The following is a 25036-nucleotide window of genomic DNA, read 5'->3' as shown; positions in this document are numbered from 1 at the left end:
TATTTCAAACTAAAGCACATATATTGAGGATGTGGTTCATTCGTTTAGCACTAGAGGACAACATGGTACCGTTACTCCACCAGGATGACATAGTACCCAAATGGTCACATGGAAACAAAGTCACCTCTGTCTGAAGCAGTCCCTGCAGTGCCACAATCGGCAGACTTACCTGGCACAGCACTTCCATCAGGCTGAGCAGTCCCATCATGTTGAGTAGTTGTAGTCTCATCATGTTGAGTAGTTGTATTCCCATCATGTTGAGTAGTTGTAGTCCCATCATGTTGAGTAGTTGTATTCCCATCATGTTGAGTAGTTGTAGTCCCATCATGTTGAGTAGTTGTAGTCCCATCATGTTGAGTAGTTGTATTCCCATCATGTTGAGTAGTTGTAGTCCCATCGGCAGACATGTTTGCAGTCCCATCCTGGTTGGAGGTGGGAGTCTCCTCCACTGGGCAGATGATGAACCATCGCTTCCCTGTGTGGAGCACTGAGAGAGAAGAGAGAAGAGGAGAGAAGAGTGAGAGATAGAGTGAGAGTGAGAGATAGAGAGAGAGAAAGCAATAGAGAGAGAGAGAGAGAGAGAGAGAGAGAGAGAGAGAGAGAGAGAGAGAGAGAGAAAGCAATAGAGAGAAAAGGAAAGAGAGAGAGAGAGAGAGAGAGAGAGAGAGAGAGAGAGAGAGAGAGACGAGAGGGACGAGAGAGACGAGAGAGACAAGAGAGAGAGAGTCGAGAGGAAAGTCATCAGCTATGGCAGCCAAAACATCACTAAGTCCTCAGTACAAGCTCCTTCAAAACCTTCCTCCACAGACATCCCAATCACAAACAGAATAGATAGAGGATAAAGGAGAGGGAGACAAAAGAAGAGAGAGAAAGACTGAGAGAATGGAGTATTACCATTCTGCTGATAAACAGGCTGGGGTGCTCCAGGCTGCTGACTCTTTAGAGAGATAGACAGACAGAAAACAGACATTTGTGTGTGTGTGTGTGTGTGTGTGTGTGTGTGTGTGTGTGTGTGTGTGTGTGTGTGTGTGTGTGTGTGTGTGTGTGTGTGTGTGTGTGTGTGTGTGTGTGTGTGTGTGTGTGTGTGTGTGAGAGAGAGTACGTGTGTGTGTGGTTTCTTTTAATGAACGTTCATGTGAGTAGACTAGTCTCTGTGTGTTAGTGGGTTGTGTTTGGGATGTCCCCGTCACCTCTCCCCCGGCCCCCAAGAGGTGTGTCCCAGTTGGGGACTGCCCCCCAAAGCGGACTCCGTCTCTCCCTCCATGTCCTCGCTCAGCATGTCCTCAGCCTTGTCCACGATGTCCTTCAACTGGTCAATGAACATCGCCTTCTCTATGGGTAGGATGAAGAAATTCTCTGCCTACACACACACACACACAAAAACACACACACACAAACGTGCACACACACACACACACAAAAACACACACAGAGACATGGACACCACACAGACACACAGAAGATGTAACCACATGTAAATAATTATGAAGATATAACACTTCAGGAACAAATAACACTTCAGGAACAATCGTAACATACAGTAATTATACAATATCAGCAATATACAATATCAGGAAAAGTCAAATGACAAAAGGAAATACTATATATAGAGAATGACCCAACAGTACAGGATACATTAATTTCCCACATCTTCTGCTGTAGTGCATTGAGCTTGGTGACAGAGGAGGAACCGAAGGTACATAGTCCTTTGAGCGTTTGCTCTAGCTTGGTGACAGAGGAGGAACCGAAGGTCCATAGTCCTTTGAGCGTTTGCTCTAGCTTGGTGACAGAGGAGGAACCGAAGGTCCATAGGTCTTTGAGCGTTTGCTCTAGCTTGGTGACAGAGGAGGAACCGAAGGTCCATAGTCCTTTGAGCATTTGCTCTAGCTTGGTGACAGAGGAGGAACCGAAGGTCCATAGTTCTTTGAGCGTTTGCTCTAGCTTGGTGACAGAGGAGGAACCGAAGGTCCATAGTTCTTTGAGCGTTTGCTCTAGCTTGGTGACAGAGGAGGAACCGAAGGTCCATAGTTCTTTGAGCGTTTGCTCTAGCTTGCCTGGAGTGGCAGACAATCTGCTTTGCAGTTTTGAGCATATTCTAACTGGTCCATTAATCCTTAAGAGTGTATTTATGCACCATTGCATTAAATCCCAATCAAAATCCCAATCAAAATCCATCTGTTTTTACAAGTATGAATCTGTTATTCAATGCGTTTCATCAAATATGTTTTTCTATTTTTATACCTACAGGGGTCATAAAATTCCAAATCAAGTAGCAAAATGATCCATGGTACATATAGGGAAAAAAATTCAAAACCTTATTCCTTGTGATTTATATTTTGACTGCCTTTTTTATGAATGTGTTATTCAATGCAATACCAGTAAAGGCTAAATTCAATATTTTATTTAAAAAAATATATACATACAGTTGAAGTCAGAAGTTTACATACACTCAATTTGGAGTCATTAAAACTTGTTTTTCAACCACTCCACAAATGTCTTGCTAACAAACTACAGTTTTGGCAAGTCGGTAAGGACGGTAAGGATGACACAAGTAATTTTTCCAACAATTGTTTACAGACAAATTATTTCACTTATAATTGATTGCATCACAATTCCAATTCAGGTACACTAAGACGACTGTGCCCAAAAGCTTGGAAAATTCCAGAAAATGATGTCATGGCTTTAGAAGCTTCTGAGGAGGCTTGCAACCAGAAGAACACCATTCCAACCGTGAAGCATAGAGGTGGCAGCATCATGTTGTGGGGGTGCTTTGCTGCAGGCGGGACTGGTGCACTTCACAAAATAGATGGCCTCTTGAGGCAGGAAAATTATGTGGATATATTGAATCAACATCTCAATTCATCAGTCAGGAAGTTTGGTCGCAAATGGGTCTTCCAAATGGACAATGACCCCAAGCATACTTCCAAAGGTGTGGCAAAAAGGACAACAAAGTCAAGATATTGGAGTGGCCATCACAAAGCCCTGACCTCAATCCCATAGAAAATTTGTGGGCAGAACTGAAAAAGAGTGTGCGAACAAGGAGGCCTACAAACCAAGCTCTGTCAGGAGGAATGGGCCAAAATTCACACAACTTATTGTGGAAAGCTTGTGGAAGGCTAACCGAAACATTTGACCCAAATTAAACAATTTAAAGGCATTGTTACCACATACTAATTGAGTGTATGTAAACTTCTGACACACTGAGAATGTGATGAAATAAATCAAATCTGAAATAAATAGTTCTCTCTACTATTATTCTGACATTTTACATTCTTAAAATAAAGTGGTGATCCTAACTGACCTAAGACAGGGATTTTTTACTAGGATTAAATGTCAGGAATTGTGAAAAACTGAGTTTAAATGTATGAGAGCATCAGCTGTTCCGGACAACTGTGTGATCACGCTTTCTGTAGCCGGCGTGAGTAAGACCAGGTCAACATACACAAGGCTGATTACCAGGACGTGTGCTCCGGCCATGTGCTGACCAACTGGCAGGTGTCTTCTCTGACATTTTCAACATGTCCCTGATTGAGTCTGTAATACCTACATGTTTCAAGCAGACCACCATAGTCCCAGCCTAAATTACTACAGACCCGTAGCACTCACATCCGTAGCCATGAAGTGCTTTGCAAGGTTGGGAATGGCTCACATCAACACCATTATCCCAGAAACCCTAGACCCAACATAATTGCATACCGCCCAAACAGATCCACGGATGATGCAATCTCTATTGCACTCCACACTGCCCTTTCCCACCTGGACAAAAGGAACACTCATGTAAGAATGCTATTCATTGACAACAGCTCAGGGTTCAACACCATAGTACCCTCAAAGCTCATAAATAAGCAAAGGATCCTGGGACTAAACACCTCCCTCTGCAACTGGATCCTGGACTTCCTGACAGGCTGGCCCCAGGTGGTGAGGGTAGGTAGCAACACATCTGCCACATTGATCCTCAACACTGGAGCTCTACAGGGGTGCGTGTTCAGTCCCCTCCTGTACTCCGTGTTCACCCACGACTGCATGGCCAGGCACGACTCCAACACCATCATTAAGTTTGCTGACGACACAACAGCGTCAACGATGAGACAACGACGAGACAGCCTATAGGGAGGAGGTCAGAGACCTGGCCGTGTGGTGCCAGAATAACAACCTCTCCCTCAACGTAGTCAAGACTAAGGAGATGATTATGGACTTCAGGAAAAGGAGGACCGGGGCTGTAGTGGAGCAGGTTGAGAGCTTCAAATTCCTCGGTGTTCACATCAACAACAAACTAGAATGGTCCAAACACACCAAGACAGTCGTGAAGAGGGCACGACAAAGCCTATTCCCCCTTGGGAAACTAAAAAGATTTGGCATGGGTCCTGAGATCCTCAAAAGGTTCTACAGCTGCAACATCGAGAGCATGACTGGTTGCATTACTGGTTGCATTACTAGTCTAGGACCAAAAGGCTTCTCAACAGTTTTTACCCCTAAGCCATAAGACACCTGAACAGGTAATCAAATGGCTACCTGGACTATTTGCATTGTGTGCCCCCACCCCAACCCCCCCAAACCCTCTTTTTACGCTGCTACTACTCTCTCTTTATCATATGTGCATAGTCACTTTAAATATACATTCATGTACATACTACCTCAATTGGGCTGACCAACCAGTGCTCCCGCACATTGGCTAAACGGGCTATCTGCATTGTGTCCTGCCACCCGCCAACCCCTCTTTAACGCTACTGCTGCTGTCTTTTCATCATATATGCGTAGTCACTTTCATCATATCTACATGTACAATCAGCCTGACTAACCGGTGTCTGTATGTAGCCTCGCTACTTTTATAGCCTCGCTACTGTATATAGCCTGTCTTTTTATGGTTGTTTTATTTCTTTACTTACCTATTGTTCACCTAACACCTTTTTTGCACTGTTGGTTAGAGCCTGTAAGTAAGCATTAGACTGTAAGGTCTACTACTCCTGTTGTATTTGGCGCACGTGACAAATAAACTTTGATTTGATTTGGCTAAGGTGTATGTAAACTTCTGACTTCAACTGTATATGTTTTTTGATACCTAAAGGCCTAAAGGGGTCCTACAATTCCAAATCAAATAGCTAAATGATTCATGATATGACCATCTTAAAACAATTCCATATGTTAGCGTAGTTGAACCCAACCCCCATTCGGGATGCAAACAGGTCTTCCAAGGTCATGACCTCACCATGTAAATAGCGATTTCTTCTGGAGCATCTCCGTCCAGGTCAAACTTGAAGGTTACCATTTTGTGGTTGTGGGTCTCCAGCTGGCACTCCACCATCTTATCGCCCATGTTACTCACCTGAGGGAGAAGGAGAAATCACGTTTAATGTGCAAGTACGAATATGCATATACTTTGAATATAGCAATATATGAATATACAGTATAAATGGTCATTTCTGTTTTAAACTTTATCCTTTGGACTTACTGAATAGCTTATGAATGGCAAAAACCTTGACCACTGGTCAGTTCGGAGAGGTGGGTAGTCAGGACGGACTTACATTGAGCATGCTCAGTTTGGGCTTGTTGGTCTTCTCTTGGCGTGAGCGTGTGCGGGTCGACTTGCGGTGGTGTTTCCGGGACTTCCCGTCTCCCTTCCCGCTGCTGGCCGAGCCATCGTAACCATCACTCATCTCCTTACCCGACGCCACATCTGAGTTGAAGCTAAAAGTAGGGATATGAAGGAGGTAAAGAACACTTTTAACCTCTACAGGATCGGTGTTCCGTCCCCCCACCTCCCTGTGGGACGGTTGAGCTAACATAGGCTAATGTGATTAGCATGAGGTGGTAGGAAACAAAAACAAATCCCAGGACATAGATGGGTAGAAAGCTTACATTCTTGTTATTCTAACTGAACTGTCCAATTTACAGTAGCTATTATATTTACAGTAGCTATTACAGTAGCTATTATTATTTGAGGAGAGTGCACAATTACACACTTGAAAATGTATGAATAAACCAATTAGGCACATTTGGGCAGTCTAGATACAAAATTTTGAACATATATGCAATGGTTCATTGGATCAGTCTAAAACGTTGCACATACACTGGTGCCATCTAGTGGCCAAAGTCTAAATTGTGCATGGGCTGGGATAATATATCATGGCCTTTCTCTTGCATTTCAAAGATGATGGTACAAAAACAATACAAAAAAATACATTTTTTCTTTGTATTCTCTTTTATCAGATCTAGTGTGTTATATTCTCCTAAATTAATTTCAAATTTCCACAAACTTCAAAGTGTTTCCTTTCAAATGGTATCAAGAATAGGCATATCTTTGCTTCAGGTCCTGAGGTTCAGGAAGTTAGATTTGGGTATGTCATTTTAGGCGATAATTGAAAAAAAGGGTTGGATCCTTACATTCTCTTCTTCTTGTTCCTCTCTCTCTCTCTCTCTCTCTCTCTCTCACCTCTCTCTCTCCTCTCTGTCTATCTCTCTCCATCACTCTCTTTCTGCTTTTGGCAGAGAGAAAGAACACTCAAAGAACACTTTAAAGACTCTTTCCTCTGTCTATTTCTCTCTCTCTTTCTGCTTGTGGCACAGAGATAGAGATCTTATGTGTTGACACTCACTAAAACAGCACTCTGGTGTAGTCACTGGGTTGGAAGGTTAACATTTCAGTAAGAAAACATTCACAGTAAAATAGTAAATAATGGCTACATCTGTCAAGAGGAGTAAAACAAGGTTGTCCACCATTGGCACATCTATTTATTATTGCCATCGAAATGTTAGCTGTTAAAATTAGATTCAATAATAATATTAAGGGATTAGATATCCATGGCTTAAAAACAAGGTGTATGCTGATGGTTCATGTTTTCTTTTAAAACCACAATTAGAATCCCTCCACAGCCTCATAGAAGGTCTATATACAGTAGGGCAAAAAAGTATTTAGTCAGCCACCAATTGTGCAAGTTCTCCTACTTAAAAATATGAGAGAGGCCTGTCATTTTCATCATAGGTACACTTCAACTATGACAGACAAAATTAGAGAAAAAAAATCCAGAAAATCACATTGTATGATTTTTTATTAATTTATTTGCAAATTATGGTGGAAAATAAGTATTTGGTCAATAACAAAAGTTTATCTCAATAATTTGTTATATACCCTTTGTTGGCAATGACAGAGGTCAAATGTTTTCTGTAAGTCTTCACAAGGTTTTCACACACTGTTGCTGGTATTTTGGCCCATTCCTCCATGCAGATCTCCTCTAGAGCAGTGATGTTTTGGGGCTGTTGCTGGGCAACGCGGACTTTCAACTCCCTCCAAAGATTTTCTATAGGGTTGAGATCTGGAGACTGGCTAGGCCACTCCAGGACCTTGAAATGCTTCTTACGAAGCCACTCCTTCGTTGCCCGGGCGGTGTGTTTGGGATCATTGTCATGCTGAAAGACCCAGCCACGTTTCATCTTCAATGCCCTTGCTGATGGAAGGAGGTTTTCACTCAAAATCTCACGATACATGTCCCCATTCATTCTTTCCTTTAAAACGGATCAGTCGTCCTGGTCCCTTTGCAGAAAAACAGCCCCAAAGCATGATGTTTCCACCCCCATGCTTCACAGTAGGTATGGTGTTCTTTGGATGCAACTCAGGTTTCTCTGTCCTCCAAACACGACGAGTTGAGTTTTTACCAAAAAGTTATAATTTGGTTTCATCTGACCATATGACATTCTCCCAATCTTCTTCTGGATCATCCAAATGCTCTCTAGCAAACTTCAGACGGGCCTGGACATGTACTGGTTTAAGCAGGGGGACACGTCTGGCACTGCAGGATTTGAGTCCCTGGCGGCGTAGTGCGTTACTGATGGTAGGCTTTGTTACTTTGGTCCCAGCTCTCTGCAGGTCATTCACTAGGTCCCCCCGTGTGGTTTGGGATTTTTTCTCACCGTTCTTGTGATCATTTTGACCCCACGGGGTGAGATCTTGCGTGGAGCCCCAGATCGAGGGAGATTATCAGTGGTCTTGTATGTCTTCCATTTCCTAATAATTGCTCCCACAGTTGATTTCTTCAAACCAAGCTGCTTACCTATTGCAGATTCAGTCTTCCCAGCCTGGTGCAGGTCTACAATTTTGTTTCTGGTGTCCTTTGACAGCTCTTTGGTCTTGGCCATAGTGGAGTTTGGAGTGTGACTGTTTGAGGTTGTGGACAGGCATCTTTTATACTGATAACAAGTTCAAACAGGTGCCATTAATACAGGTAACGAGTGGAGGACAGAGGAGCCTCTTAGAGAAGAAGTTACAGGTTTGTGTGAGCCAGAAATCTTGCTTGTTTGTAGGTGACCAAATACTTATTTTCCACCATAATTTTCAAATAAATTCATTAAAAATTCTACTATGTGATTTTCTGGATTTTTTTTCTCATTTTGTCTGTCATAATTGAAGTGTACCTATGATGAAAATTACAGGCCTCTCTCATATTTTTAAGTGGGAGAACTTGCACAATTGGTGGCTGACTAAATACTTTTTTGCCCCACTGTATGTGTATATGTATGAATGTTTATATATACAAATATATATACATACATATGTATATACAGTTGAAGTCGGATGTTTACATACACTTAGGTGCGAGTCATTAAAACTAGTTTTTCAACCACTCCACAAATTTCTTGTTAACAAACTATAGTTTTGGCAAGTCGGTTAGGACATCTACTTTGTACATGACACAATACATTTTTCCAAAAATTGTTTACAGACAGATTATTTAACTTATAGTTCACTGTATCACAATTCCAGTGGGTCAGAAGTTTACATACACTAAGTTGACTGTGCCTTTAAACAGCTTGGAAAATTCCATAAATGATGATATGGCTTTAGAAGCTTCTGATAAGCTAATTGACATCATTTGAGTCAATTGGAGGTGTACCTGTGGATGTATTTCAAGGCCTACCTTCAAACTCAGTGCCTCTTTGCTTGATATCATGGGAAAATCAAAAGATATCAGCCAAGACCTCAGAAAAATGAATTGTAGACCTCCACAAGTCTGGTTCATCCTTGGGAACAATTTCCAAATGACTGAAGGTACCAGGTTTATCTGTACAAACAATAGTACGCAAGTATAAACACCATGAGACCACGCAGCCGTCATACCGCTCAGGAAGGAGACGCATTCTGTCTCCTAGTGAAATAGGTACAAAAGTATACTAACTATATCCACAGTAAAACGAATCCTATATCGACATAACCTGAAAGGACGCTCAGCTAGGAAGAAACCACAGCTCCAAAACTGCCATAAAAAAGCCAGACTACAGTTTCCAACTGCACATGGGGACAAAGATCGTACTTTTTGGAGAAATGTCCTCTGGTCTGAAGAAACAAAAGTAGAACTGTTTGGCCATAACGACCATCGTTATGTTTGGAGGAAAAAGGGGGAGACTTGCAGGCCGAAGAACACCATCCCAACCGTGAAGCACGGGGGTGGCAGCATCATGTTGTGGGGGTGCTTTGCTGCAGGAGGGACTGGTGCACCTCACAAAATAGATGGCATCATGAGGTAGGAAAATTATGTGGATATTTTGAAGCAACATCTCAAGACATCAGTCAGGAAGTTAAAGCTTGGTTGCAAATGGGTCTTCCAAATGGACAATGACCCCAATCATACTTCCAAAGGTGTGGCAAAATGGCTTAAGGACAACAAAGTCAAGGTATTGGAGTGGTCATTATTGCCACGTTCTGACCTTAGTTCCTTTGTTTTGTCTTTGTTTTAGTATGGTCAGGGCGTGAGTTGGGGTGGGCAGTCTATGTTCTTTTTTCTATGATTGGGGATTTCTGTGTTTGGCCTGGTATGGTTCTCAATCAGAGGCAGCTGTCAATCGTTGTCCCTGATTGAGAACCATACTTAGGTAGCCTGGTTTCACCTTTGAGTTGTGGGTGATTATTTTCTGTTCTGTGTTTTGTGTATTCACCGCATAGGACTGTTTCGTTTCGTTCGTTGTCGCTTTATTGTTTTGTTCTTTAGTGTTCTGAGTCATAATAAATATCATGAACATTTACCACGCTGCGCATTGGTCCTCCGATCCTTCCTACTACTCCTCCTCCTCCTACATACACTCAAATACTAATTTAGTGTATGTAAGCTTCTGACCAACTGGGAATGTGATGAAATAAATAAAAGCTGAAATAAATAATTCTCTCTACTATTATTCTGACATTTCACATTCCATTCTTAAAATAAAGTGGTGATCCTAACTGACCTAAAACGGGGAATTTTTACTAGGATTAAATGTCAGGAATTGTGAAAAACTGAGCTTAAATGTATTTGGCTAAGGTGTATGTAAACTTCAACTGTATATATAGGTATATATATATATATATATATATATATATATATATATATATAATATATATATATATATATATATATATATATATATATATATATATATATATATATATATATATAGGTATGTATGTGTATGGATATATATGTTTACCCAAACAATAGATGGGGGATTGGAAATGATGCAGACAATTACATTGATGGAAGCAACAATCTATACGCAATATTAATTCTGATCCACCCCTTAAAAAATATATTATAATAATAAAAAATAAAACATTCAGGATTGACAGGGCAAGGTGTCCATTGTCACACAGTGTAGTGTTCTAGGTTTATTATTCACAGATAGTCAGGGTCACTCATTGTATCCACTAAAGCCCCTGTACTGTACATTGGGGAAAAACATCTTAACACTCTAGTCAAGTTCAGAAGGTATGGCCACACACCTGTCATAGCCTGCATAACTGTGAAACGCCATGGGTTTCTCTTGCACTGGCTCCTGGGGGAAAGACAATGGGGTTGTTGGATTCTCAAAACATGTCATATGGGGTTGAGTATGCCTGTATCACAAATGGCACACTATTCCTTCCTATATAGTGCACTACATTTGACCATCGCCCATAGGGCACTATGTAGTGAATAGGTTGCCATTTGGGACATTTACAATATGAGTAGTACATAGCCAACACACAAGATAAGTGTTCCCTGATACATGTAGAAGTAGTGTTCACAGTATGTGCTGTGCAGTGTGTGGGAGTTGAGTAAGAGTTGTGTCTGTGCTGTACTATAGGATACTGTAAGGAATTATAGGGAACTGTAGGGTAGGGAACTATAGGGTATTGTAGGGAACTGTAGGGTACTGTAGGTCACTTTGGGGCACTGTAGAGTACTGTGGGGAACTGTAAGGAACTGTAGGGAACTATAGGGTAGGGAACTGTAGGGTATTGTAGGGAACTGTAGGGTAGGGAACAGTAGGGTACTGTAGGGAACTGTCAGGTACTGTAGGTAACTTTGGGGCACTGTAGAGTACTGTAGGGAACTGTAGGGAACTGTAGGGTAGGGAACTGTAGAGTACTGTAGGGAACTGTAAGGAACTGTAGGGAACTATAGGGTAGGGAACTGTCGGGTACTGTAGGGACCTGTAGGGTACTGTAGGTAACTTTGGGGTACTGTAGAGTACTGTAGGGAACTGTAGGGAACTATAAGGAACTGTAGGGTAGGGAACTGTAGGGTACTGTAGGGAACTGTAGGGTACTGTAGAGTACTGTAGGGAACTGTAGGGAACTATAGGGAACTGTAGAGTAGGGAACTGTAGGGTACTGTAGAGTACTGTAGGGAACTGTAGGGAACGATAGGAAACTGTATGGTACTGTAGGGAACTCTAGGGAACTGCAGGGTAGGGAACTGTAGGGAACTATAGGTAACTGTATGGTACTGTAGGGAACTGTAGGGTGCTGTAGGTAACTTTAGGGTACTGTAGAGTACTGTAGGGAACTGTAGGGTAGGGAACAGTAGGGTACTGTAGGCAACTGCAGGGTAGGGAACTGTAGGGTACTGGAGGGAACTGGAGGAAACTCTAGGGAACTGTAGGGTAGGGAACTGTAGGGTACTGTAGAGAACTGTAGTGTCCTGTAGGTAACTGTATAGTACTGTAGGGAACTCTAGGGAACTGTAGGGTAGGGAACTGTAGGGTACTGTAGGCAACTGCAGGGTAGGGAACTGTAGGGTACTGGAGGGAACTGGAGGAAACTCTAGGGAACTGTAGGGTAGGGAACTGTAGGGTACTGTAGAGAACTGTAGTGTCCTGTAGGGAACTGCAGGGTAGGGAACTGTAGGGTAGGGAACTGTAGGGTACTGTAGGCAACTGCAGGGTAGGGAACTGTAGGGTACTGGAGGGAACTGGAGGAAACTCTAGGGAACTGTAGGGTAGGGAACTGTAGGGTACTGTAGAGAACTGTAGTGTCCTGTAGGTAACTGTATAGTACTGTAGGGAACTCTAGCGAACTGTATGGTACTGTAGAGAACTGTAGTGTCCTGTAGGTAACTGTATAGTACTGTAGGGAACTCTAGGGAACTGTAGGGTAGGGGACTGTAGGGTACTGTAGCCAACTGCAGGGTAGGGAACTGTAGGGTACTGGAGGGAACTGGAGGAAACTCTAGGGAACTGTAGGGTAGGGAACTGTAGGGTACTGTAGAGAACTGTAGTGTCCTGTAGGGAACTGCAGGGTAGGGAACTGTAGGGTAGGGAACTGTAGGGTACTGTAGGCAACTGCAGGGTAGGGAACTGTAGGGTACTGGAGGGAACTGGAGGAAACTCTAGGGAACTGTAGGGTAGGGAACTGTAGGGTACTGGAGGGAACTGTAGGGTACTGTAGGGAACGGTAGGAAACTGTATGGTACTGTAGGGAACTCTAGGGAACTGCAGGGTAGGGAACTGTAGGGAACTATAGGTAACTGTATGGTACTGTAGGGAACTGTAGGGTGCTGTTGGTAACTTTAGGGTACTGTAGAGTACTGTAGGGAACTGTAGGGTAGGGAACAGTAGGGTACTGTAGGCAACTGCAGGGTAGGGAACTGTAGGGTACTGGAGGGAACTGGAGGAAACTCTAGGGAACTGTAGGGTAGGGAACTGTAGGGTACTGGAGGGAACTGGAGGGAACTCTAGGGAACTGTAGGGTAGGGAACTGTAGGGTACTGTAGAGAACTGTAGTGTCCTGTAGGGAACTTTATAGTACTGTAGGGAACTCTAGGGAACTGTAGGGTAGGGAACTGTAGGGTACTGTAGAGAACTGTAGTGTCCTGTAGGGAACTTTATAGTACTGTAGGGAACTCTAGGGAACTGTAGGGTAGGGAACTGTAGGGTACTGTAGAGAACTGTAGTGTCCTGTAGGGAACTTTATAGTACTGTAGGGAACTCTAGGGAACTGCAGGGTAGGGAACTGTAGGGAACTATAGGTAACTGTATGGTACTGTAGGGAACTGTAGGGTGCTGTAGGTAACTTTAGGGTACTGTAGGGTACTGTAGGGAACTGTAGAGTACTGTAGGGAACTGTAGGGAAGTGTAGGGTAGGGAACTGTAGGGAACTGTAGGGTACTGTAGGGAACTGTAGGGCAGGGAACTGGAGGGTACTGGCGGAAACTGTAGGGAACTCTAGGGAACTGTAGGGTAGGACACTGTAGGGTACAGTAGGGAACTGTAGGCTAGGGAACTGTAGACTAGGGAACTCTAGGGTACTGTAGGGAGCTTTAGGGTACTGTAGGGAACTGTAGAGTAGGGAACTGTAGGGTACTGTAGGGAACTGTAGGGTACTGTAGGTAACGTTAGAGTACTGTAGGGAACTCTAGGGAACTGCAGGGTAGAGAACTGAAAGGAACTATAGGGTACTGTAGGGAACTGTAGGGTACTGTAGGGAACTCTGGGGACCTGTAGGGTAGGGTCCTGTAGGGAGCTGTAGGGTACTGTAGAGAACTGAAGGGAACTGTAGGGAACTGTAGGGTACAGTAGGGAACTGTAGGGTACTGTAGGGACATGTAGTGTACTGTAGGGAGCTGTAGGGTACTGTAGAGAACTGAAGGGAACTGTAGGGAACTGTAGGGTACTGCAGGTAACTTTAGGGTACTGTGGGGTACTGTAGAGTAGGGAACTGTAGTGTACTGTAGGGAACTCTAGGGAACTGTAGGGCAGGGAACTGGAGGGTACTGTAGGTAACTTTAGGGTACTGTAGGGAACTGTAGAGTAGGGAACTGTAGTTACTGTAGGGAACTCTAGGGAACTGTAGGGCAGGGAACTGGAGGGTACTGGCGGAAACTGTAGGGAACTCTAGGGAACTGTAGGGTACAGTAGGGAACTGTAGGGTCAGGAACTGTAGGGTACTGTAGGGAACTGTAGGGTACTGTAGGTAACTTTAGGGTACTGCAGGGTAGGGAACTGGAGGGTACTGTAGGGTAGGGAACTGGAGGGTACTCTAGGGAACTCTAGGGAACTGTAGGGCAGGGAACTGGAGGGTACTGGCGGAAACTGTAGGGAACTCTAGGGAACTGTAGGGTAGGACACTGTAGAGTACAGTAGGGAACTGTAGGCTAGGGAACTCTAGGGTACTGTAGGGAACTGTAGGGTACTGTAGGGAGCTTTAGGGTACTGTAGGGAACTCTAAGGAACTGCAGGATAGGGACCTGAAGGGAACTATAGGGTACTGTAGGGAACTGTAGGGTACTGTAGGGAACTCTGGGGACCTGTAGGGTAGGGTACTGTAGGGAGCTGTAGGGTACTGTAGAGAACTGAAGGGAACTGTAGTGAATTGTAGGGTACTGTAGGGACATGTAGTGTACTGTATGGAGCTGTAGGATACTGTAGAGAACTGAAGGGAACTGTAGGGTACAGTAGGGAACTGTAGGGTACTGCAGGTAACTTTAGGGTACTGTGGGGTACTGTAGGGAACTGTAGGGTACTGTAGGGAACTATAGGGTATGGCACTGTAGGGTACTGTAGGGAACTGTAGGGTACTGTAGGGAGCTTTAGGGTACTGTAGCGAACTGTAGGGAACTGCAGGGTAGGGAACTGTAGAGAACTGAAGGGAACTGTAGGGTAGGGAACTGCAGGGGAATGTAGGGAACTGTAGGGTAGGGAACTGTAGGGTACTCTAGGTAACTTTAGGGTACTGTAGGGAACTGTAGAGTAGGGAACTGTAGTGTACTGTAGGGAACTCTAGGGAACTGTAGGGCAGGGAACTGGAGGGTACTGGCGGAAACTGTAGGGAACTCTAGGGAACTGTAGGGTAGGACACTGTAGGGTACAGTAGGGAACTGTAGGCTAGGGAACTCTAGGGTACTGTAGGGAGCTTTAGGGTACTGTAGGGAACTCTAAGGAACTGCAGGGTAGGGAACTGTAGAGAACTGAAGGGAACTGTAATGTGGGTAACTGTAGGGGAATGTTGGGACCTGTAGGATACTGTAGGTAACTTTAGGGTACTGTAGGGAACTGTAGGGTAGGGAACTGTAAGGGACTGTAGGGAACTGTAGGGTACTATATGTAACTTTAGGAAACTGTAGGGTACAGTAGGGAACTGTAGGGTCAGGAACTGTAGGGTACTGTAGGGAACTGTAGGGTACTGTAGGTAACTTTAGGGTACTGCAGGGTAGGGAACTGGAGGGTACTGTAGGGAACTGTAGGGTAGGGAACTGGAGGGTACTGGAGGGAACTCTAGGGAACTCTAGGGAACTCTAGGGTAGGACACTGTAGGGTACAGTAGGGAACTGTAGGGTAGGGAACTGCAGGGGAATGTAGAGAACTGTAGGGTAGGGAACTGTAAGGGACTGTAGGGAACTGTATGGTACTGTAGGGAACTGTAGAGTAGGGAACTGTAGTGTACTGTAGGGAACTCTAGGGAACTGTAGGGTAGGACACTGCAGGGTACAGTAGGGAACTGTAGGCTAGGGAACTCTAGGCTACTGTGGGAACTGTAGGGTACTGTAGGGAGCTTTAGGGTACTGTAGGGAACTCCAAGGAACTGCAGGGTAGGGAACTGTAGAGAACTGAAGGGAACTGTAGGGTGGGTAACTGTAGGGGAATGTAGGAACCTGTAGGGTACTGTAGGTAACTTTAGGGTACTGTAGGGAACTGTAGGGTAGGGAACTGTAAGGGACTGTAGGGAACTGTAGGGTACTATATGTAACTTTAGGAAAATGTAGGGTACAGTAGGGAACTGTAGGGTCAGGAACTGTAGGGTACTGTAGGGAACTGTAGGGTACTGTAGGTAACTTTAGGGTACTGCAGGATAGGGAACTGGAGGGTACTGTAGGGAACTGTAGGGTAGGGAACTGGAGGGTACTGGAGGGAACTCTAGGGAACTCTAGGGTAGGACACTGTATGGTACAGTAGGGAACTGTAGGGTAGGGAACTCTAGGGTACTGTAGGGAACTGTAGGGTACTGTGGGTAACTTTAGAGTACTGTAGGGAACTGCAGGGTAGGGAACTTTAGAGAACTGAAGGGAACTGCAGGGTACTCTAGGGAACTGTGGGGTACAGTAGGGAACTGTAGGGTACTGTAGTTAACTTTAGGGTACTGTGGGGTACTGTAGGGAACTGTAGGGTACAGTAGGGAACTGTAGAGTAGGGAACTGTAGGGTACTGTAGAGAACTGAAGGGAACTGTAGGGAACTGTAGGGTACTGTAGGGTACTGTGGGGTACTGTAGGGAACTGCAGGGTACAGTAGGAAACTGTAGGGTACAGTAGGGAACTGTAGGGTCAGGAACTGTAGGGTACTGTAGGGAACTGTAGGGTACTGTAGGTAACTTTAGCGTACTGCAGGGTAGGGAACTGGAGGGAACTGTAGGGTAGGGAACTGGAGGGTACTGGAGGGAACTCTAGGGAACTATAGGGAACTGGAGGGAACTGTAGGGTAGGACACTGTAGGGTACAGTAGGGAACTGTAGGGTAGGGAACTCTAGGGTACTGTAGGGAACTGTAGGGAACTGCAGGGTAGGGAGCTTTAGAGAATTGAAGGGAACTGCAGGGTACTCTAGGGAACTGTGGGGTACAGTAGGGAACTTCAGGGTACTTTAGGTAACTTTAGGGTACTGTGGGGTACTGTAGGGAACTGTAGGGTACAGTAAGGAACTGTAGGGTACTGTAGAGAACTGAAGGGAACTGTGGGGTACTGTAGGGAACTGTAGGGTACAGTAGGGAACTGTAGGGTACAGTAGGGAACTGTAGGGTAGGGAACTGTACGGTATTTTAGGGAACTGTATGGTACTGTAGGGTACAATAGGGAACTGTAGGGTACTGTAGAGACCTGAAGGGAACTGTAGGGAACTGTAGGGTACAGTAGATAACTGTAGGGTACTGCAGGTAACTTTAGGGTACTGTGGGGTACTGTAGGGTACTGTAGGGTCCTGTAGGGAACTATAGGGTAGGGAACTGTAGGGTACTATAGGGAACTGTAGGGTACTGTAGGTAACTTAGGGTACTGTAGGTAACTTAGGGTACTGTAGGGAGCTTTAGGGTACTGTAGGGAACTGTAGGGAACTGCATGGTAGGGAACTGTAGAGAACTGAAGGGAACTGTAGGGTAGGGAACTGCAGGGGAATGTAGGGAACTGTAGGGTAGGGAACTGTAAGGGACTGTAGGGAACTGTAGGTAACTTTAGGGTACTGTAGGGAACTGTAGAGTAGGGAACTGTAGTGTACTGTAGGGAACTCTAGGGAACTGTAGGGCAGGGAACTGGAGGGTACTGGCGGAAACTGTAGGGAACTCTAGGGAACTGTAGGGTAGGACACTGTAGGGTACAGTAGGGAACTGTAGGGTAGGGAACTCTAGGGTACTGTAGGGAACTGTAGGGTACTGTGGATAACTTTAGAGTACTGTAGGGAACTGCAGGGTAGGGAACTTTAGATAACTGAAGGGAACTGCAGGGTACTCTAGGGAACTGTGGGGTACAGTAGGGAACTGTAGGGTACTGTAGGTAACTTTAGGGTACTGTAGGGAACTGTAGGGAACTGCAGGGTAGGGAACTGTAGAGAACTGAAGGGAACTGTAGGGTAGGGAACTGCAGGGGAATGTAGGGAACTGTAGGGTAGGGAACTGTAAGGAACTGTAGGGAACTGTAGGGTACTGTAGGGAACTCTAGGGAACTGTAGGGCAGGGAACTGGAGGGTACTGGCGGAAACTGTAGGGAACTCTAGGGAACTGTAGGCTAGGACACTGTAGGGTACTGTAGGGAACTGTAGGGTACTGTAGGGAGCTTTAGGGTACTGTAGGGAACTGTAGGGTACTGTAGGTAACTTTAGGGTACTGTGGGGTACTGTAGGGAACTGTAGGGTACAGTAGGGAACTGTAGAGTAGGGAACTCTAGGGTACTGTAGGGACCTGTAGGGTACTGTAGGGAACTGTAGGGTACTGTAGGTAACTTAGGGTACTGTAGGTAACTTTATGCTACTGTAGGGTACTGTAGGGAACTGTAGTGTAGGGAACTGTAGGGTACTGTAGGGAACTGTAGGGTACTGTAGGGGGCTTTAGGGTTCTGTAGGGAACTCTAGGGAGCTGCAGGGTAGGGAACTGTAGGGTACTGTGGGGGCCTTTAGTGTTCTGTAGGGAACTCTAGGGAGCTGCAGGGTAGGGAACTGTAGGGTACTGTAGGGGGCTTTAGGGTTCTGTAGGGAACTCTAGGGAGCTGCAGGGTAGGGAACTGTAGGGTACTGTAGGGGGCTTTAGGGTTCTGTAGGGAACTCTAGGGAGCTGCAGGGTAGGGAACTGTAGAGAACTGAAGGGAACTGTAGGGTAGGAAACTGTAGGGGAATGTAGGGAACTGTAGGGTAGGGAACTGTAGGGGAATGTAGGGAACTGTAGGGTACTGTAGGTAACTTTAGGGTACTGTAGGGAACTGTAGGGTAGGGAACTGTAAGGGACTGTGGGGAACTGTAGGTAACTGTATGGTACTGTAGGTAACTTTAGGGTACTGTAGGGTACTATAGGGTACTGCAGGGTAGGGGCCTGGAGGGTACTGTAGGGAACTGTAGGGTAGGGAACTGCAGGGGAATGTAGGGAACTGTAGTGTAGGGAACTGTAAGGGACTGTAGGGAACTGTAGGGTACTGTAGGTAACTTTAGGGTACTGTAGGGAACTCCAAGGAACTGCAGGGTAGGGAACTGTAGAGAACTGAAGGGAACTGTAGGGTGGGTAACTGTAGGGGAATGTAGGGACCTGTAGGGTACTGTAGGTAACTTTAGGGTACTGTAGGGAACTGTAGAGTAGGGAACTGTAGTGTACTGTAGGGAACTCTAGGGAACTGTAGGGCAGGGAACTGGAGGGTACTGGCGGAAACTGTAGGGAACTCTAGGGAACTGTAGGGTAGGACACTGTAGGGTACAGTAGGGAACTGTAGGGTAGGGAACTCTAGGGTACTGTAGGGAACTGTAGGGTACTGTGGATAACTTTAGAGTACTGTAGGGAACTGCAGGGTAGGGAACTTTAGATAACTGAAGGGAACTGCAGGGTACTCTAGGGAACTGTGGGGTACAGTAGGGAACTGTAGGGTACTGTAGGTAACTTTAGGGTACTGTAGGGAACTGTAGGGAACTGCAGGGTAGGGAACTGTAGAGAACTGAAGGGAACTGTAGGGTAGGGAACTGCAGGGGAATGTAGGGAACTGTAGGGTAGGGAACTGTAAGGAACTGTAGGGAACTGTAGGGTACTGTAGGGAACTCTAGGGAACTGTAGGGCAGGGAACTGGAGGGTACTGGCGGAAACTGTAGGGAACTCTAGGGAACTGTAGGCTAGGACACTGTAGGGTACTGTAGGGAACTGTAGGGTACTGTAGGGAGCTTTAGGGTACTGTAGGGAACTGTAGGGTACTGTAGGTAACTTTAGGGTACTGTGGGGTACTGTAGGGAACTGTAGGGTACAGTAGGGAACTGTAGAGTAGGGAACTCTAGGGTACTGTAGGGAACTGTAGGGTACTGTAGGTAACTTAGGGTACTGTAGGTAACTTTATGCTACTGTAGGGTACTGTAGGGAACTGTAGTGTAGGGAACTGTAGGGTACTGTAGGGAACTGTAGGGTACTGTAGGGGGCTTTAGGGTTCTGTAGGGAACTCTAGGGAGCTGCAGGGTAGGGAACTGTAGGGTACTGTGGGGGCCTTTAGTGTTCTGTAGGGAACTCTAGGGAGCTGCAGGGTAGGGAACTGTAGGGTACTGTAGGGGGCTTTAGGGTTCTGTAGGGAACTCTAGGGAGCTGCAGGGTAGGGAACTGTAGGGTACTGTAGGGGGCTTTAGGGTTCTGTAGGGAACTCTAGGGAGCTGCAGGGTAGGGAACTGTAGAGAACTGAAGGGAACTGTAGGGTAGGGAACTGTAGGGGAATGTAGGGAACTGTAGGGTAGGGAACTGTAGGGGAATGTAGGGAACTGTAGGGTACTGTAGGTAACTTTAGGGTACTGTAGGGAACTGTAGGGTAGGGAACTGTAAGGGACTGTGGGGAACTGTAGGTAACTGTATGGTACTGTAGGTAACTTTAGGGTACTGTAGGGTACTATAGGGTACTGCAGGGTAGGGGCCTGGAGGGTACTGTAGGGAACTGTAGGGTAGGGAACTGCAGGGGAATGTAGGGAACTGTAGTGTAGGGAACTGTAAGGGACTGTAGGGAACTGTAGGGTACTGTAGGTAACTTTAGGGTACTGTAGGGAACTGTAGAGTAGGGAACTGTAGTGTACTGTAGGGAACTCTAGGGAACTGTAGGGCAGGGAACTGGAGGGTACTGGCGGAAACTGTAGGGAACTCTAGGGAACTGTAGGGTAGGACACTGTAGGGTACAGTAGGGAACTGTAGGCTAGGGAACTCTAGGGTACTGTAGGGAACTGTAGGGTACTGTAGGGAGCTTTAGGGTACTGTAGGGAACTGTAGGTTAGGGAACTGTAAGGGACTGTAGGGAACTGTAGGGTACTATATGTAACTTTCAGAAACTGTAGGGTACAGTAGGGTACTGTAGGGTCAGGAACTGTAGGGTACTGTAGGGAACTGTAGGGTACTGTAGGTAACTTTAGGGTACTGCAGGGTAGGGAACTGGAGGGTACTGGAGGGAACTCTAGGGAACTGTAGGGTAGGACACTGTAGGGTACAGTAGGGAACTGTAGGGTAGGGAACTCTAGGGTAGTGTAGCGAACTGTAGGGTACTGTGGGTACCTTTAGAGTACTGTAGGGAACTCCAAGGAACTGCAGGGTAGGGAACTGTAGAGAACTGAAGGGAACTGTAGGGTGGGTAACTGTAGGGGAATGTAGGGACCTGTAGGGTACTGTAGGTAACTTTAGGGTACTGTAGGGAACTGTAGGTTAGGGAACTGTAAGGGACTGTAGGGAACTGTAGGTAACTTTAGGGTACTGTAGGGAACTGTAGAGTAGGGAACTGTAGTGTACTGTAGGGAACTCTAGGGAACTGTAGGGCAGGGAACTGGAGGGTACTGGCGGAAACTGTAGGGAACTCTAGGGAACTGTAGGGTAGGACACTGTAGGGTACAGTAGGGAACTGTAGGGTAGGGAACTCTAGGGTACTGTAGGGAACTGTAGGGTACTGTGGATAACTTTAGAGTACTGTAGGGAACTGCAGGGTAGGGAACTTTAGATAACTGAAGGGAACTGTAGGGTAGGGAACTGCAGGGGAATGTAGGGAACTGTAGGGTAGGGAACTGTAAGGAACTGTAGGGAACTGTAGGGTACTGTAGGTAACTTTAGGGTACTGTAGGGAACTGTAGAGTAGGGAACTGTAGTGTACTGTAGGGAACTCTAGGGAACTGTAGGGCAGGGAACTGGAGGGTACTGGCGGAAACTGTAGGGAACTCTAGGGAACTGTAGGGTAGGACACTGTAGGGTACAGTAGTGAACTGTAGGCTAGGGAACTCTAGGGTACTGTAGGGAACTGTAGGGTACTGTAGGGAGCTTTAGGGTACTGTAGGGAACTGTAGGGTACTGTAGGTAACTTTAGGGTACTGTGGGGTACTGTAGGGAACTGTAGGGTACAGTAGGGAACTGTAGAGTAGGGAATTCTAGGGTACTGTAGGGAACTGTAGGGTACTGTAGGGAACTGTAGGGTACTGTAGGTAACTTAGGGTACTGTAGGTAACTTTATGCTACTGTAGGGTACTGTAGGGAACTGTAGTGTAAGGAACTGTAGGGTACTGTAGGGAACTGTAGGGTACTGTAGGGGGCTTTAGGGTTCTATAGGGAACTCTAGGGAGCTGCAGGGTAGGGAACTGTAGGGTACTGTGGGGGCCTTTAGTGTTCTGTAGGGAACTCTAGGGAGCTGCAGGGTAGGGAACTGTAGGGTACTGTAGGGGGCTTTAGGGTTCTGTAGGGAACTCTAGGGAGCTGCAGGGTAGGGAACTGTAGGGTACTGTAGGGGGCTTTAGGGTTCTGTAGGGAACTCTAGGGAGCTGCAGGGTAGGGAACTGTAGAGAACTGAAGGGAACTGTAGGGTAGGGAACTATAGGGGAATGTAGGGAACTGTAGGGTAGGGAACTGTAGGGGAATGTAGGGAACTGTAGGGTACTGTAGGTAACTTTAGGGTACTGTAGGGAACTGTAGGGTAGGGAACTGTAAGGGACTGTGGGGAACTGTAGGTAACTGTATGGTACTGTAGGTAACTTTAGGGTACTGTAGGGTACTATAGGGTACTGCAGGGTAGGGAACTGGAGGGTACTGTAGGGAACTGTAGGGTAGGGAACTGCAGGGGAATGTAGGGAACTGTAGTGTAGGGAACTGTAAGGGACTGTAGGGAACTGTAGGGTACTGTAGGTAACTTTAGGGTACTGTAGGGAACTGTAGAGTAGGGAACTGTAGTGTACTGTAGGGAACTCTAGGGAATTGTAGGGCAGGGAACTGGAGGGTACTGGCGGAAACTGTAGGGAACTCTAGGGAACTGTAGGGTAGGACACTGTAGGGTACAGTAGGGAACTGTAGGCTAGGGAACTCTAGGGTACTGTAGGGAACTGTAGGGTACTGTAGGGAGCTTTAGGGTACTGTAGGGAACTCTAAGGAACTGCAGGGTAGGGAACTGTAGAGAACTGAAGGGAACTGTAGGGTGGGTAACTGTAGGGGAATGTAGGGACCTGTAGGGTACTGTAGGTAACTTTAGGGTACTGTAGGGAACTGTAGGTTAGGGAACTGTAAGGGACTGTAGGGAACTGTAGGGTACTATATGTAACTTTCAGAAACTGTAGGGTACAGTAGGGTACTGTAGGGTCAGGAACTGTAGGGTACTGTAGGGAACTGTAGGGTACTGTAGGTAACTTTAGGGTACTGCAGGGTAGGGAACTGGAGGGTACTGGAGGGAACTCTAGGGAACTGTAGGGTAGGACACTGTAGGGTACAGTAGGGAACTCTAGGGTAGGGAACTCTAGGGTACTGTAGCGAACTGTAGGGTACTGTGGGTACCTTTAGAGTACTGTAGGGAACTGCAGGGTAGGGAACTTTAGAGAACTGAAGGGAACTGCAGGGTACTCTAGGGAATTGTGGGGTACAGTAGGGAACTGTAGGGTACTGTAGGTAACTTTAGGGTACTGTGGGGTACTGTAGGGAACTGTAGGGTACAGTAGGGAACTGTAGAGTAGGGAACTGTAGGGTACTGTAGAGAACTGAAGGGAACTGTAGGGAACTGTAGGGTACTGTATGTAACTTTAGGGTACTGTGGGGTACTGTAGGGAACTGTAGGGTACAGTAGGGAACTGTAGGGTAGGGAACTGTAGGGTAGGGAACTGTAGGGTACTGTAGGGAACTGTGGGGTACTGTAGGTAACTGTAGGGTACTGTAGTTAACTTTATGCTACTGTAGGGTACTGTAGGGAACTGTAGTGTACTGTAGGGGGCTTTAGGGTTCTGTAGGGAACTCTAGGGAGCTGCAGGGTAGGGAACTGTAGGGTACTGTAGGGGGCTTTGGGGTTCTGTAGGGAACTCTAGGGAGCTGCAGGGTAGGGAGCTGTAGGGTACTGTAGGGGGCTTTGGGGTTCTGTAGGGAACTCTAGGGAGCTGCAGGTTAGGGAACTGTAGAGAACTGAAGGGAACTGTAGGGTAGGGAACTGTAGGGGAATGTAGGGAACTGTAGGGTAGGGAACTGTAGGGGAATGTAGGGAACTGTAGGGTACTGTAGGGTAGGGAACTGTAAGGGACTGTAGGGAACTGTATGGTACTGTAGGGTACTATAGGGTACTGCAGGGTAGGGAACTGGAGGGTACTGCAGGGAACTGTAGGGTAGGGAACTGGAGGGTACTGGAGGGAACTGTAGGGAACTCTAGGGAACTGTAGGGTAGGACACTGTAGGGTACTGTGGGGAATTGTAGGATACTGTAGGTAACTGTAGGGTACTGCAGGGTACTGTAAGGAACTCTAGGGAACTGCAGGGTAGGGAACTGTAGAGAAATGTAGGGAACTGCACAGTAGGGAACTGTAGGGGACTGTAGGGTCCTGTAGGGAACTGTAGGGTAGGGAACTGTAGAAAACTGAAGTGAACTGTAGGGAACTGTAGGGTAGGGTACTTTAGTGAACTGTAGGGAGCTGTAGGGTCGGGAACTGTCTGTGTAGCTACCTACCTCTTGGCTGGACTCGGGTTGGGAAACGGTAGATATGGACTCAGTTTCCAGGTTCTGCGGAGTCGTGGGCAGGCTGGTACCTTTCTGGGTGCCAGCCTGCTGCAAGGCTGCAGCCAGAGCCGAGGCCGGAGCCAGGGGTGGGGCCGGGGCTGGACTCTCAGGGAGTGTCTGATCAGACCTGGCTGCAGCAGCAGGGTCGGGGTCAACCATATGCCCCCTCCGGGCAGGGGACAGGACGGCAGGCTGGACGGGGTGGAGCGGGGCCAGTGGTGACACCGGAGCCTCTTCCTGGGGGTCCTGAGGGGCACCAGTCTGGATCTGGAGGGAGGATTAACTTAGGTATTACAGTACCCTTTTTGCCACTACTGCTAACATTGTACAACCCATAGAAATAGACAGCCAGGTCACCTGTCATATAAGTCTGTTTTCGGAACCGGCCACTAGAGGCAACAGTAAGCGCTAGGGTTTTACAAGGGTGTTGTGGAAAGGGATGGTGGATAGGCGTATGCATCTCCCTCTGATTCCAAAGGTTGCACGTTCGAATCCAGCGATAGAAAGTAGTTTTAAGATTTTGGTTTTAAGCCTATCCCAAACCCTAAACCTTACAATAACCATTCAGAGTTAATGCCTAACCTTAAGATTTTGGAGTTTATGCCTAAACTTCACCTTAA

At 46.3% G+C, this 25036-nt stretch overlaps 1 protein-coding gene across 1 annotated transcript in view; it reads right to left on the bottom strand.

The window, feature by feature from the left end:
- Window positions 1-25036, bottom strand: part of LOC115131705 (serine/threonine-protein kinase WNK2-like) — an 81239-nt gene that overhangs the window by 13698 nt on the left and 42505 nt on the right. The window contains exons 12-18 of the mRNA XM_065003133.1: window positions 24366-24683; window positions 10745-10797; window positions 5523-5685; window positions 5207-5323; window positions 1191-1360; window positions 895-935; window positions 170-487 (exon numbers count right to left, since the gene is read on the bottom strand). Of these exons, the coding sequence (XP_064859205.1) occupies window positions 170-487; window positions 895-935; window positions 1191-1360; window positions 5207-5323; window positions 5523-5685; window positions 10745-10797; window positions 24366-24683 (1180 nt within the window). The remainder of the gene's footprint in view (window positions 1-169; window positions 488-894; window positions 936-1190; window positions 1361-5206; window positions 5324-5522; window positions 5686-10744; window positions 10798-24365; window positions 24684-25036) is intronic.

This window comes from Oncorhynchus nerka, linkage group LG2 (genome assembly GCF_034236695.1).
Source record: "Oncorhynchus nerka isolate Pitt River linkage group LG2, Oner_Uvic_2.0, whole genome shotgun sequence".
NCBI classification, from domain to species: Eukaryota; Metazoa; Chordata; class Actinopteri; order Salmoniformes; family Salmonidae; genus Oncorhynchus; species Oncorhynchus nerka.
This window is presented reverse-complemented; position numbering and strand designations above follow the sequence as displayed.